Source organism: Cebus imitator, unplaced genomic scaffold (assembly GCF_001604975.1).
Source record: "Cebus imitator isolate Cc_AM_T3 unplaced genomic scaffold, Cebus_imitator-1.0 Scaffold217, whole genome shotgun sequence".
Lineage (NCBI taxonomy): Eukaryota > Metazoa > Chordata > Mammalia > Primates > Cebidae > Cebus > Cebus imitator.
Window position 1 is genome coordinate 3,117,661 of NW_016107532.1, and position 15,784 is coordinate 3,133,444.

Genomic DNA, 15,784 nt, shown 5'->3' on the forward strand with positions numbered 1-15,784 from the left:
GTGTGTGTGTGTGTGTGTGTATGTGTGTGTGCGTATAGCCTGCCCTCTCCCTTACAACGGCCTCTGAGAACAGGGTGTGTGTGTGTGTGTGTGTGTGTGTGTGGCCTACCCTCTCCAATGGCCTCTGAGAACAGGGTGTGTGTGTGTGTGTGTGTGTGTGGCCTACCCTCTCCAATGGCCTCTGAGAACAGGGTGTGTGTGTGTGTGTATGTGTGTGTGTGCGTGTAGCCTGCCCTCTCCCTTACAACGGCCTCTGAGAACGGGTGTGTGTGTGTGTGTGTGCGCGTGCGCGTATGTGTGTGTGCATGTAGCCTGCCCTCTCCCTTACAACGGCCGAGAACAGGGTGTGTGTGTGTGTGTGTGTGTGTGTGTGTGTGTGTAGCCTGCCCTCTCTCTTACAATGGCCTCTGAGAACAGGTTGTGTGTGTGTGTGTGTGGCCTGCCCTCTCCCTTACAACAGCCTCTGAGAATAGGGTGTGTGTGTGGGTGTGTGTGGCCTGCCCTCTCCCTTACAACGGCCTCTGAGAACAGGGTGTGTGTGTGTGTGTGTGTGTGTGGCCTGCCCTCTCCAACGGCCTCTGAGTACAGGGTGTGTGTGTGTGTGTGTGTGTGTGTGTGTGTGTGTGTCATGCCCTCTCCCTTACAACGGCCTCTGAGTGCCTCCTGCTGAGCAGAGGTGGGAAAGCAGCTCTGCAGAGCACAGCAAGATTGCAGCCAAGTCTCTCAAGGCCAACATGAACCAGTACATGACCAAGGATGATACCTGAAACTTGTTTTAAAAGAATTTGGAAGTTCAAAGAAAACCCTGAACTTTCAATGGGCTTCTTTCTGCACACTCTTTCCCTAAAATTCTTTCTGTGACAACAAACATCAAAGATCCCAAACTATCCAGGCGTGGTGGCTCATGCCTGTTACCCTAGCACTTTGGGAGGCCGAGGCAGGTGGATCACCTGAGGTCGGGAGTTCGAGACCAGCCTGACAACATGGAGAAATCCCGGCTCTACTAAAAATACAAAATTAGCCAGGCGTGGTGGCGCATGCCCATAATCCCAGCTACTTGGGAGGCTGAGGCAAGAGAATTGCTTGAACCTGGGAGGCAGAAGTCATGGTGAGCCGAGATTGCACCATTGCACTCCACTGTGGGCAAAAAAGAGCGAAACTCCTGTCTCAAAAAAAAAAAAAAAAAAAAAGACTCCAAACTAAGCAATGCAGTGCAACTGTGAAGGACTTTGGAGAAATGAGACTGGGATATGGAAAACATTAAACCAAACAAAGACCAGGGAGAGGGAAAAGAAAGGGGAAGCTTCTCTCCGGGACCCATGGAAACCAGGTGAGTGTACATCCTCCCTTTGATAGTTACTTTTTAAAACAGAGTGGCCAGACTGGATTCCACTGAGCCAAGGCAGAAAGGATACTGCTTCCATTGACATAAGTGGCAAAGGGATGACTTTAAAAAGAAAAAAGAAGGCCAGGCGCGGTGGCTCAAGCCTGTAATCCCAGCACTTTGGGAGGCCGAGGCGGGTGGATCATGACGTCAAGAGATCGAGACCATCCTGGTCAACACGGTGAAACCTCGTCTCTACTAAAAATACAAAAAATTAGCTGGGCATGGTGGCGCGTGCCTGTAATCCCAGCTACTCAGGAGGCTGAGGCAGGAGAATTGCCTGAACCCAGGAGGCGGAGGTTGCGGTGAGCCGAGATCGCGCCATTGCACTCCAGCCTGGGTAACAAGAGTGAAACTCTGTCTCAAAAAAAAAAAAGAAAAAAGACATTATCTGAAGAGGGGATGAAAGGTTCCACTGGAGGCTTACGGTTGTTATACAGACTAAAACACTTCTGCTAAGAAGGCCTTTCATTTGTATTTTTTTCATCTTTGAGACAGGGACTCGCTCTGTCACCCAGGCTGGAGAGCAGTGGCACAATCATGGCTTACTGCAGCCTTGAGCTCCAGGCTCAACGATCCTCCTACTCAGCCTCCTGAGAAACTGGGACCACGGGCATGTGCTACCACGTCCGGCTAATTTTTAAATTTTTTTGTAGAGAGGAGTTCTTACCTTGTTGTCCAGGCTGGTCTTGAACTGCTGGGCTCCAGCAATCCTCATACCTTGGCCTCGCAAAGTGCTGGGATTACAGGCATTGAGCCACCATACCCGGCCTAAGAAGGCCTTTCCGTGGGTAAACCTAGGATAATTTTAAGCTTCTAAAGAATTGCAGGTCTCAGCCAGCTGCAGTGGTTCACGATGGTAATCCCAGCACTTTGGGAGGCTGAGGCAGGACAGCTTGAGCCTAGGAGTTCGAGACCAGCCTGGGCAGCATGGTGAAACCCCGTCTCCACAAAATTTAAAAATTAGCCAGGCATGGTGGCAGGCACCTGCAGTTGTAGCTACTCAGGAGGCTGAGGGGGGAGGACTGCTTGAGCCTGGGAGGTCAAGGCTGCAGTGAGCCATGATTGTGCCACTGCACTCTAGCCTGGGTGGCAGAGCGAGACCCTGTCTCAAGAAAATAATGAGAGTCATGTAGGTCTCTTTAGTGGAATACCATTTAATTAAAACTCTCCCAAGAAGGTGGGGAGTGCTGTAAAAACACAGTGCAGCTGATACGCATGAGATTTACAATCCTCAGTCCTCCATTTAAGTGAGAAAAAAATTAGAGCAAGAAGCTGTAGGTGACACCAACCCTGAAAAACTCAGAACTAGGGTGACACCTCAGCCATGCAGACAGACTAACACACCTGGCAAGGTGGCACTTTCTACAGGCTGACACAAACAAAGGAATCTAACCGGTGCTTGACTGACCCCGAGCCTCAAAGGCAGACTCATCAGATGCTCAGGGCAACTGCTCTTCCAGAGTCCCATTCCACATGCTGCACAGAAGGCAAAGCCGAAGAAATAAAACCAAACCTTGCTCCTCCTTCCTCAAACTGTCAGGGACCGTATGAGCAATTGTGTGGCTTTCTCTTGAGCTTTCTGAGAACTAAACTGAAGCACGTTCTACATTTACAGGTGAGAAGAAAACAAAGTATTGCTGGACTGAAGAGGAACGGAAGCAAATTAATCCCAATCTGCCTCTTTTTATTTTTGAGACAGAGTCTTGTTCTGCCGCCCAGGCTGGAGTGCAGCGGTGCAATCTCGGCTCACTACAACCTCTGCCTCCCGGGTTCAAGCGATTCTCCCGCCTCAGACTCCCAAGTAGTTGAGATCACAGGCCCGTGCTACCATGCCCAGCTAATTTTTGTATTTTTAGTAGAGATGAGGTTTTACCATGTTGGCCAGGTTGGTCTCAAACTCCTGACCTCAGGTGATCCACCTGCCTCGGCCTCCCAAAGTGCTGGGATTACAGGCATGAGCCACCATGTCCGGCCTCAATCTGCCTCTTTACCAGGTGCCACTATTTATGAAGAATGCAGCAAGGTTACTCATTTGCAAATTCCTCAGGAAAAATAAAATCAAACCAAAACGCCATCTGAAAACAGGACCAAGATGTATAGCAGCCGCCACACAACACCTCATCAGGGATTTCATTCAGAGGTGAGATGTGTGGCTCTCTGCATCTTTCCTGCTCCTCAGTGAGAAACTGGTCACTGGGACCCCCATCCTGTGGCCCAAAGCCTTGCTGGAAGGCTTAGCCAGCGGGCCTGGGACCTGGCTGATGTAGGCAGCCAAACACACAACGTGGTGGGGAAATCGGGGGAATCGGCACCCCTCTTGTCCCTGGGCAGCGCTCTGCTCTTCCTCTGCTGTAGGGATGCACCTCTTTGGCTTGCTTCTGCTGTAACCAAGCTTCTAAGAACTGCATCTGCTCTAGAGCAGAGCTTCTCAAACTTTCAAAGTGGACAGAAATCGCCTGCCAGTTCTGATTCTGCAGCTTTGGGGTGAGGCTTGACAAACTGCATTTCTACTAGCAATCAGGCAACGCCCATCCTGTGTAGGTCTGCAGGCCACATGGAGTAGCTGTTCCCCACCTCTGCAGCAGACAGATCTCCTTGGGCACGGTTGTCTTCCTCCCCTCACCAGTCTTTGGCCCTAACCTGCCCAGCCCTGCCCCACCCTTCTCTGCACAAAACGTGCTAGTCAAGTCTCATTGTGTTTCTGGAGGGGAGCACTAATGTGGACATTATATTTAAAAGTCATTCATATTTGGTGCTGGAACATATGTTTTTTCAACATACTTACTTTCCTAGTCACAAAGAAAATAGGAACTAGGCCATCAATGGGTCCAGAATCATGATACAACCACCTCAGAAACTTTGTCAACTGGGTCCTGAAGTTAGCCATCAAGGTTGGCTGTGGCTCAGTATTGGCAGGCACGTCTAACAGGATGCAGTCCTCTCCAGAATCCTTTTCGACATTCTGCCTGTTCCACCCCTTTAGTGGTTCATTATAATTTTTTTAAGGGCTGCTGATGAAACCTATGTACGGTATTCCTGGTGTTGAGCCTTCACTGCTGAGCAAAATCTCAAATCGTTTTGCATTTAGTAAGCATGCATTGGCTAAGAGACAAAGGGGAAGAGGCTGGGGACTTTGCCCATTCCAGAAATAAACATGTGCCCAAACAAGACAAACTCTCTATAAGCCTGAGTGGAGAAAAAGATCTCTGGGCAGACATTCTCACTCATTGTGTGCCAAAAGTTTTGTTTTTTGGGTTCTTTTTTGGTTTGTTCATTTTCTGAGTTGGGGGTCTCACTCCTGTCACCTAGGCTGGAGAGCAGTGGCGTGATCTCAGCTCACTGCCACCTCGACCTCCCAGATTCAAGTGATATTCCCACTTCAGCCTCCTGAGTAGCTGGGACTATGGGTGCATGCTACTATGCCTGGCTAATTTTTTTTTTTACCTTTTGTGGAAACGAGGTCTCACTAGGTTGCCCAGGCTGGTCTCGAACTTCTGGGCTCAAACGATCCTCCCAGCTCAGCCTTCCAAAGTGCTGAGATTATAGGTGTAAGCCACTACTATTGACAAGAATCATTATTTGTTCTTAACCTGTGCTGTTATAAGATGGTAAGGTCTCTAAACAATAGTCTTCTATGCTGCATTTTAAAGACAACTCTCCGAAAATCACCACCAAGGAACTCCAGGACTCTACTGCCCTCCCTACAAATTCAGCATAAAACCCTCATGAAGGTACAGCTGAGGCAGATCCTTTGCCTTCGGCCTGGCAAAGCAAGCAAGTACATACATACCCAGCTTGGGGACGGGCTGCGTATCCCAGAACTGGTAGCTTCGCTTGCTAGCCTCCTCCATGGTTTTGGCAGGTCCCTGACCCACCGAAAACAGCTCAATGGCCTTCTGTATTTCTTGGATCCTCTCTGCTGGCAAAGAGTTCATCTGAACAAGACAAAGTTGGGGAGAGAAAAGGCTCATTATATTAGTAAGACTTTTGATCAAATTATGAGTTCAAGAGTTAATGGGGGCTGGGTGCGGTGCTCAGGCCCATAATCCCAGCACTTTGGGAGGCCGAGGCAGGCAAATCACTTGAGGTCAGGGGTTCTAGACCTGCCTAACCAACACGATGAAATCCTGTCTCTACTAAAAATACAAAAATTAGCCAGGCGTGGTGGCAGGCACTTGTAATCCCAGCTATTCAGGAGGCTGAGGCAAGGAGAATCACTTGAACCTGGGAGGCAGAGGATGCAGTGAGCTGAGATGGTGCCACTGCACTCCAGCCTGGGCAACAAAGCTAGGCTCCACATCAAAAAAACTAAACAGTTAAGGGGTACAAGTCAAAGAAGGGGTTTGGTTCCTCTGTCCTAATCCCAGTGGTCGTTACGACTGTAGAAAAAGTGGTTGACAATGAACTATGTGACAGGCGGGTGCTGCCTGCAGCGTTTCTCCCCTTATTAGTCTTATGTTGTTTGATGGCAAAAGCAATACATGCTCAATGTGAATTTCAAACAATGCAGAAATGTGTAAGACACATAGAAAGTAAAAACCCAATAATCCCATCCCCCAAATATAATCCCTGTCATCAACAGTCTTCACTTGGGAAGGTGAGAAGAGGCAAATATAATTCCAGAGGTTTTTTTTTTTTAAATATAATAGAGCCAGGGTCTCGCTATGTTGCCCAGGCTGGAGGGCAGTGGCTATTCAAAGGTGCGATCCTACCACTGATCAGCATGGGAGTTTTAACCTACTCCATTTCCAACCTGGGCCGGTTTATCCCTCCTTTAGGCAACCTGGTGTGCCCCCACTCCTGGGAGGTCACCATATTGATGCCGAACTTAGTGCGGACACCAGATTGGCATAGTGCACTACAGCCCAGAACTCCTGGACTCAAGCGATCCTCCAGCCTCAGCCTCCCGAGCAGCTGGGGCTACAGGCATGCGCCACTGCACCTGGCAATTCCAGGGTTTTTTTGCATGGAAGTTCCAAATGCACACATAAGCTTTTCAAAAACTAAAATTAGATCACATAATATTATTGTACAAACTGTCTTAGAGACCTTTCCAGGTGAAAACACATGGACCTAACCATTCTACCAACCAGTACATACGACCACAGTATATTTAGCCAACCCCCTACTCATGGGCATTTTGGTGATTTTGTTCTTCAGTAATACAACAATGTTGTAGTGAATTTTCTGTTTGTTTTTTTTTTTTGAGACAGGTCTTGCTCTGTCACCCAGGCTGAAGTGCAGTGGCACAATCATGGCTCACTGCGGCCTCAACCTCATGGATTGAAGGGATCTTCCCACTTCAGCCTCTTGAGTAGCTTCGACTATAGGCATGGGCCACCAAGCCCAGATAATTTTTCTTTGTTTTTTGTAAAGACGAGGTCTCACAATTTGCCTGGGCTGGTCTCAATCTCCTGAGCTCAAGCCATCTGCCCACCTCAGCCTCCCAAAATGCTGGTATTACAGGCGACCACACCCAGCATAAATTTTCTTATACATCTATTTTTACCCACTGGGATATGTATTTCTATAGGATAAAGTTAAGTAAGAGGCTTACTGGATCAAAAGGTATACACATTTGAAATTATTTATCATCAATTTGCTCTCTAAAAAGAGACTATCAATTAATAACCCAATAAACGATGTATGAGAATAGCTCCAAGCCAGGCACGGTGGCTCCCACCTATAATCCCAGCACTTTGGGAGGCCAAGGTGGGTGGATAACCTGACGTCGGGAGTTTTGAGACCAGCCTGACCAACATGGAGAAACCCAATCTCTACTGAAAATATAAAATTAGCCAAGCATGGTGGCACATGCCTGTAATCCCAGCTACTTGGGAGGCTGAGGCAGGGGAACTGCTTAAACCTGGGAATCGGAGATTGTGGTGAGCTGAGATCGTGCCACTGCACTCCAGCCTGGGCAACAAGAGTGAAACTCCATATAAAAAAAAAAAAAAGAGAAAGAGCAGCTCCAGACAGAGGCTCATCATTAAGATTTACCAACCCTCAGTTGAGAGTGGTGGCTTACACCTATAAACCCAGCACTCTGAGAGGCTGAGGTGGGAGGATTCCTTAAGCCCAGGAGTTCAAGACCAGCCTGGGCAATATAGTAAGACTCCGTCCCTATTTAAAAAAAAAAAAAAGTTTACCAAGGCTTAAGCTATGCCAATCTAAGAGAAAGAATTATGGCTTTAATGGTCATTTCTTCTGTTATGAGTTTAACCATCTTGTTATTTATTAAACATTAATATTTTTTCTTTTTGAACTGCCTATTCAATTATTTTAAACTGACTAATATATATATTGCAAATAATTCCCCAGGTTGTTATTTTATGACTTTTATGGTTTCATATTTGTCAATTTTTATTTTATGGCTTCTTCGTCCTATGTCAGGCTTAGGATAATAAAAATACATATATGTTCTTCTAATACTTTTATTTACTTTTCTATTTTTCACTTAGATTATAAAGGAAAGGGAGAATATAAACCAATATGTTCATATTGCTTAGTCCTGGGAGGTAGGATTGTAATTTTCTTCCCCTTGCTGTTTATTAAATTCTCGGCCAGGAGTGGTGACTCACTCCTGTAATCTCAGCAATTCAGGAGGCCATAGCAGGCAGAACTCTTGTACCTGAGTTAGAGACCAACTTGGGCAATATAGTGAGACCCTGTGTCTACAAATAATAAAAAAAATTAGCCGAGTGTGGTGGTGTGCACCTGCAGTCCTGGCTACTTGAGAGGCTGAGGTGGGAAGACTGCTTGAGTCCAGGAAGTAGACGCTGCAGTTAGCCATGTTCGCACTTCTGTACTCCAAACTGAGTGACAGAGTCTCAAAAAAATAAAATAAATAAAAAGGAAAGACCCCACCTACCCTGTGGGGATGGTAATGGTTTGGGGCTAATTTAAATGAAGTGCGACATGGTATTAAATAATAACGGTATTTTTTTGTAGTGGGTTTTACATTGGAAATAGTAAATAATTACTGGAAGTCCTATTTCAATAAGGTAGTAGATTCAAGTTGAAGCACAACATTTGAGGCATACAGCAAAGTGTGGTTATATTGGAATGCAAATGGATTTTTTACCAGGTTTATAAACTATTTCAGAGGCAGTTCTTTGCTTTAATTTTTTTTTTTTTTTTTGAAATGGAATCTCACCCTGTTGCCCAGGCTGGAGTGCAATGGCATGATCTTGACTCACTGTAACCTCCCTCTCCCAGGTTCAAGTGATTCTCCTGCCTCAGCCTCCTGAGTACCTGAGATTATAGGTGCATGTCACCACAGGCAGCTAATTTTTTTTTCCTCCCCCCGAGATGGAGTATCACTCTGTCGCCTAGGGTGGAGTTCAATGTCTCGATCTCAGCTCACTGCGACTTCCACCTCCCAGGTTCAAGCGATTCTCCTGCCTCAGCCTCCTGTAGATGGGACTACAGGCACACGCCACCACACCTGGCTAATTTTTGTATTTTTAGTAGAGGCTGGGTTTTGCCATGTTGGTCAGGCTGGTCTCGAACTCCTGATCTCAGGTGATCCACCCACCTTGGCCTCCCAAAGTGCTGGCATTACAGGCATGAGCTACCGACTCTGGTTTCAAAGGCAGTTCTAAAAGGTGAATTATGGATATGTTTGAGTTGTCCCCCTGCCCATGAGCCTACTGTGAAGAAGACAACGCTTATCTGAAATTGTTTTATTTTGTAATGTTGTTTTATTTAAGAAACAAGATGATCCTTACCCATACCTCTGGGTTTCATGCCAGCATGTCAGTCTTGGGTTGTAAGCCTTAGGCCACTGGTTCTCATGGAGACTCAGAAAGACTCTGTGGGACTCATGGTTTTCATTATAATGACTATGGCATTAAGAGAATGTTTGCAAATATATAAAGGCCTTAAGAAGAGGTCTTTGGCCGGGCGCGGTGGCTCAAGCCTGTAATCCCAGCACTTTGGGAGGCTGGGGCAGGAGGACTGCTAGAGCCTAGGAGTTCAACATCGGCTTGGGTTACACAGTGAGACTCCATCTCTACAAAAAAATTTTTTTAAAAAATTGGCCAGGTGTGGTAGCATGCACCTGCAGTCCCAGCTACTTGGGAGGCTGAGGTGGGAGGATCACTTGAGCCTAGGAGTGGAGGCTGCAGTGAGCTATAACCATGCCAAGGCACTCTAACTTGGACAACAGAGGGAGACCTTGTCTCAAAAAAAAAAAGGGGGGCCTTTCATTGTCAGAGTGGTGGGGACATAAGACAGAGAAGACTGAAAACCACTGCTCTAGGCGCTAGGGGCTGTCACACGTAGCCCCCGCCCCGGGCACTGGCACAGCAGCACATCCAGTAGGAACCTGTCAATTCTGATGGGCCCCATGCTTGGGAGTCAGTGTCTGACCTGCTGTGTCTTTTAGGGTACTAAGAGCAGTTTCGCCACCTAGTCTAGGGCAGCAGAGGACAGCAGTGGGATCCAACTCTTCCATCTTGAAGTAATACCAGTGGAGAACGTCAATCTAAGTTGTTCCTATACATTTACCTCAAAACTCTCTCATGTGACAAAGTGACTCAGTCACACAAAACAGAGCCTCCTTGTTACCTTCACAGGCTGATCCTGGGTTGACTCTGTCTCACTGCCTTTTTCTTTCTTCTTTTTTTGTTTCTTTTTCTTCTTTTTGGCTCCAGTGTCATTGGCTGGACTCAAACCACTGTAACAAAAAGTAAATACTGATGCAGGGTTTAAAAAAAAATCTGTTTTGTGGTACCCCTGACAAAGAGCTTTCTGTGGAGCCAGGCCTTCCTTAATCAAGCCTGTTGGCTTCAGACTGAAGATCCCAGGTCCAGAAAGGGCATTTGGAGGACACCAGCTCTCCTCCCCACTGGCGCCCCCTCAGCTTTCAGGGAGGGAGTGCTGGGCAAGGAATGTCCTATTTGTGCAAAAGGGCCTTTTCCGTTCTTGCTTTTATTTTATGTTTATTTTCTTTAGATTGCCAGGGTAATGGCACCAAACACGAATGATAATTGCTAACAAGGCATTCATACAACACGTCCTTGAACTCTGAATGTAAAAGGATGACAGCCAAAAGGCAGTGGTGGGCTTTTTCTGGAATGCTTTGCCCTTCCTTCCCCCACCTCACAAATGTATTAGGTTTCATGAGTTTCCCCAGCTGGATATGGAACACAAGACAGTATGAAAAAGGAGTGAGGGATGAGGGAAAAGGCAGATTAACATTGCTGCAATCTGTGTCCAAAATGGTCAATTATGATAAACACCTAAATCGGCCAGGCACATTAGCTCACACCTGTAATCCCAACAGTTCGCGAGGCCGAGGTGGGTGGATCACTTGAGGTCAAGAGTTTGAGACCAGCCTGGCCAACAAGGCAAAACCCTGTTTCTATTAAAAACACAAAACTTAGGCCAGGCGCAGCGGCTCACGCCTATAATCTCAGCATTTTGGGAGGCCAAGGCAGGCGGATCACAAGGTCAAATGATCGAGACCATCCTGGCCAACATGGTGAAACCCCATCTCCACTAAAAAATGCAAAAATTAGCTGGGCGTGGTGGAGCACGCCTGTGGTCCCAGCTACTCGGGAGGCTGAGAAAGAATCACTTGAACCTAGGAGGCAAAGGCTGCAGTGAGCCAAGATTATGCTGCTGCACTCCAACCTGGCGACAGACAAGACTCCGTCTCAAAAAAAAAAAAAAAAAAAAAAAAAAAAAAAAAAAAAAAAAAAAAAAAAAAAAAAAAAAAAAAAAAAAAAAAAGAAAGAAAGAAAGAAAAAAGAAAATGGTTCCCTGAAGAACTCAGAAATTTTATGAGAAAAAATAACTTCGCCAACTTAATACCCAAACTTTCTTTAGAGATATGTTTTGTATAAGGAACTCCCTAGACATTTCAAACCAAGTAGCTCTTACAATGTAAGAGCCCAGCTCCCAGCTTAGAAATAGCTAATACATATTTAAAGCAAATAATTCAACAAAGCTCACTTTTCGCAATTTATATTTTTTCATAGGAATATATTTAAATGAAGGATTCCTATTTATTCTAACTTTTTCACATAAATTCAATGAGATGAAACAAAGTAAGGTAAGGTGCTATATTACATTAATTTATAGACTAAACTTACGTCGAACTTACATTTGAGTTTATGACCCACAGACTGTCATCTGTGAGACACAGTTATGTAACCCCTCTCTGGGCAAGTTATGTAACCCCTCTCTGCTTGTTTTCTCATCTGAAAAGCAGAGTGAATAATTATACCTGCTTCCTGAACTTACGTAGCTTAAAAGACACAAAGAGTACTGGTACCTAAAGCTCTAAATATTTTAATAACAGAAATATCATACAATATCATTAATAATTAACGTTTTGAAGTGTTATTTCATTATCTTTCTGAGGTTTGAAATAAAAATATATTATTTACCAAAATAATCTCAAATAATGTTACTATTTTAGCAAATATCTCATTGTAAGTACCTGTTATAGTTGTAACTTTTTAGGCAGCAAAATTCTTTCAAATAAGATTCAAAGTTTTTTTTGTTTGTTTGTTTTGTTTTTTTGAGACAGAGTCTCGCTCTGTCACCAGGTGCCAGGCTGGAGTGCAGTGGCACAATCTCGGCTCACTGCATCTTGCCTCCTGGGTTCAAGCAATTCCCCTGCCTCAGCCTCCGAAGTAGCTGGGACTACAGGCACGTGCCACCACGCCCGGCTAATTTTTGTATTTTAGTAGAGACGGGGTTTCACCATGTTGGCCAGGATGGTCTCAATCTCTTGACCTCATGATCCACCCGCCTTGGCCTCCCAAAGTGCTGGGATTTACAGGTGTGAGCCACCGCACCCGGCCTCAAAGTTTTAATATTATTATAGGAAAGAGAGACTATTTCCAAAATCTTGGACAAGGAAAAATTCCCTATATCAAAGAACATTATTTTTATCAATTTTACTCTACTAAACAGCTTGGNATCCATCCGCCTCGGCCTCCCAAAGTGCTGGGATTACAGGCTTGAGCCACCGCGCCCGGCCAACCCCATCCATCTCTACTAAAAATACAAAATTAGCTGGGCATGGTGGTGTGTGCCTGTAATCCCAGCTACCTGGAAGGCTGAGGCAAGAACTGTTTGAACCCAGGAGGCGGAGGTTGTTGTGAGCCAAGATGGCGCCACTGCACTCCAGCTCTGGACAACAGAGCAAGACTCCATCTTGGAAAAAAAAAAGAAAAGTCAAAATTCAGAGTCCAACCTGAGTACAGTGAATCCTAATCTGTGGGATCGGCTAAACCCAGAGATAATTTTAACTATATATTCTAAATAACCAATTTTCAAAGAATTAGAAGGCCCAGCATGGTGGCTCATGCCTGTAAACCCAACACTTTTAACACTTTGAGAGGCTGAGGCAGGCAGATCACTTGAGCGCAGGAGTTCAAGACCAGCATGGGCAACATGGCCAAACCCTGAATCTACCAGAAATCCAAAAACTAGCCACATGTGGTGGTGCACTTGTAGTTCCAGCTTGTAGTCCCAGCTACACAGGAGGCTTGGCTTGAAGCCTGGGAGAAGGAGGCTGCAGTGAGCCAAAATCACAAAACTATACTTTAGCCTGGGCAATAGAGCCAGACACTGTCTCAAAACAAACAAACAACCCAAAATTAAAACAATATAAAATACATTTTCCCATTAACATTATGGGAAATACAATTTATAATTCAGAAAGACTTCAGGGTCTCAAAATGCCTTGGAGTTATTAAGAATATTACTATCATTTCATAGAAAGTGATACTGTGTACCTATGTACAGGGAGAAAATGATCTGAAATCACATGCTGCCATTTCCCTTCATAGAATGTCTTCAGTTTCTCCTATCTCTTCCCGTTCCTGGTAGGAATGCTTACATCCGGACTTCAGGAACTTACCCTTGGACTTGTTACCTCCAGCCTTTTCTGGATCTGCCTTCACAATCTTTCTGCATCACCTAAACTCCATATAGCTGTGGGACTTACCTCTGTGAAAATGGCTTTTCATGTGTCCCTCCCATGCTTGAAATCCTAGAGTGACAGCAGCTTCTTAACTTGGAAGGTATCAAGCCCAACTTTTCTCTACACCCATCAATCACCCTGAGTTCCACTTAGGCTGTCCACCCTGGCCTCCCACAGCTTCCTTTTGGCCAGGCCTCTCAATGCCCCTGATGCAGAAAGACTGTGAAGTCAGAGAGAGATCCAGTTAAGTCTGGAGTTTCCTTTAGTCCAAGCATAAGGTCATGAAGTCCAGATGCAAGTGCACCTACTTGGCATGATATTAACGAGACCCAAAAGGCGCTAACATGGAGGGAAGACTGAGAACACTCAAAGGGGAAATAAGGTAACTTCCTTAAAACCAGATGCTTAGCAAAACCCCCAAGGCCATGGCAAAGAACAGAAACCATAAAGTCATTTATGGCCTAAAGATAACTTCTTCTTAATAACTCAATTTTGTTATCGCACACAGGACCATCTGCAGCCTATGACAACTCTGTGGTTTTCCTACTCTAGATATTTTCACTTGTCTCAGGATTATGTGCAGCATTATATGATTTAAAAACTGGCTGATGTTAGGAGACAAAGCAGTGTCCCACTGTTGGATACAATTTGTAAGTCCTTATTCATATCAGCTTGTGAAACAAATTATCTGGCCCCAGCATATGAATTACCATAATAACTTTTTATAATTCTACAAAAGAAACAATCAAAAAGGTAAGGTGAAGAATTGCTATATATTAACCAACTGGAGACTTACTAGACACAATTTCACATGGGGAAAATAGAAAAAATTACTTCTTCCAACTTTGAAAGTCTTTACAAGTATGCAAAATCGCTGTAAAAACTACCTTCCTGCCTTTTTCTTGCTATTCAGTGGAGACATTTCCATGTAGCTATTACCTCATGAACCCAATTTTTATGGAAGGATCTGGGGCTGAACTCTTGTTCTGTTTTATGCATTGCCGATACAAGTGTTTAGAAATCCCCAAGACTGAAACTACAATCAGAGAGCAAATTTCATTTTGCTTACATTGGCTTGAATTTGTACATGCAGCCAGTTACTGAGCAATAATCCTGTTTCAACTTGTACATCAAGCACATGGCTGAAAAACAAAGAAAAGTTTTTCTTTCCTTTTGTTGTGGGTTTTTTTTTTTTTTTTTTTTTTGAGACAGAGTTTCACATAGGCTGGCTGGTGTGCAATGGCACGATCTCAGCTCACTGCAGCTTCTGCCTCCTGGGTTCAAGGTATTCTCCTGCCTCAGCCTCCTGAGTAGCTGGGATTACAGGCATGTACCACCAAGCCCAGCTAATTTTTGTATTTTTAGTAGAGACAGGACTTCACCATGTTGGTGAGTCTGGTCTCAAACTCCTGACCTCAGGTGATTCACCTGCCTCAGCCTCCCAAAGTGCTGGGATTACAGGCATGAACCATGCTTTTTAATGAGTCATTTTCACTGAGCTACCAACTGTTGAGCCCCATCTGTGAGGACACATTATGAGTTCACACAGTCTTACAGTCAACATCCCCAAACAGGAAGACAACAAATTCAGCAAAAGCAGACTTACAGGGAGCCCACTAGGGTTAGCTTTCATGGTAATTACAATAATTTAATTATTCATAGGAAACCAAGCTCAGAGACATTGAGAGTAGGATTTCAAAAAACATCCTAGCAAGCAAATGCTACTTCACAGAAAAATGGTCTCAATTTAAACGTAGAGAAAACAAAACTATAGGACCTCACCAAAGCCAGGCTAATCCTTCTCCAATAATCTGACATCATTTTTTGTTTGTTCATTTTTTTTCTCGTTTTTGAGACAGAGTCTCACTCTTGTTGCCCAGGCCGGAGCGCAGTGGTGTGATCTCAGCTCACTGCAACCTCTGCTTCCCAGGTTCAAGCGATTCTCCTGCCTCAGTCTCCCAAGCAGCTGGGACTACAGGCAGTCGCCACGACGTCCAGCTAATTTTTTGTATTTTTAGTAAACATAGGGTTTCACCATGTTAGCCAGGATGGTCTCGATCTCCTGACCTCGTGATCCACCCTCCTCAGCCTCCCAAAGTGCTGGGATTCCAGGTGTGAGCCACCGCGCCAGGCTTGTTTATTATTATTTTTTAAGACGGAATCTCGCTGTCGCCTAGGCTAGCGTGCAATGGCATGATCTTGGCTCACTGTGGCCTCCTCATCGCAGGTTCCAGAGATTCTCCTGCTTCAGCCTCCTGGGTGGCTGGAATTACATGCACATGCCACCATGTCCAGCTAATTTTTGTATTTTTAGTAGAGACAGGGTTTCACCATGTTAGTCAGGCTGGTCTTGAACTCCTGACCTCAGGTGATCTGCCCATCTCATCCTCCCAAAGTGCTGGGATTACAGGTGTGAGCCACTGCACTCAGCCTCATTGTTTTTTAAATTTTTT

The 15,784-nt window shown here is 45.2% G+C and overlaps 1 protein-coding gene across 2 annotated transcripts in view; it reads right to left on the bottom strand.

Annotated features, from left to right (window-relative positions):
- NMT1 (N-myristoyltransferase 1) overlaps positions 1–15,784 on the bottom strand; it is a 46,050-nt gene that overhangs the window by 16,648 nt on the left and 13,618 nt on the right. For both annotated transcript variants that reach the window (XM_017549351.2, XM_017549353.2), the window contains exons 2-3: positions 9,959–10,067; positions 5,178–5,322 (exon numbers count right to left, since the gene is read on the bottom strand). In XM_017549351.2, coding sequence (XP_017404840.1) covers positions 5,178–5,322; positions 9,959–10,067 — 254 coding nt within the window. The remainder of the gene's footprint in view (positions 1–5,177; positions 5,323–9,958; positions 10,068–15,784) is intronic.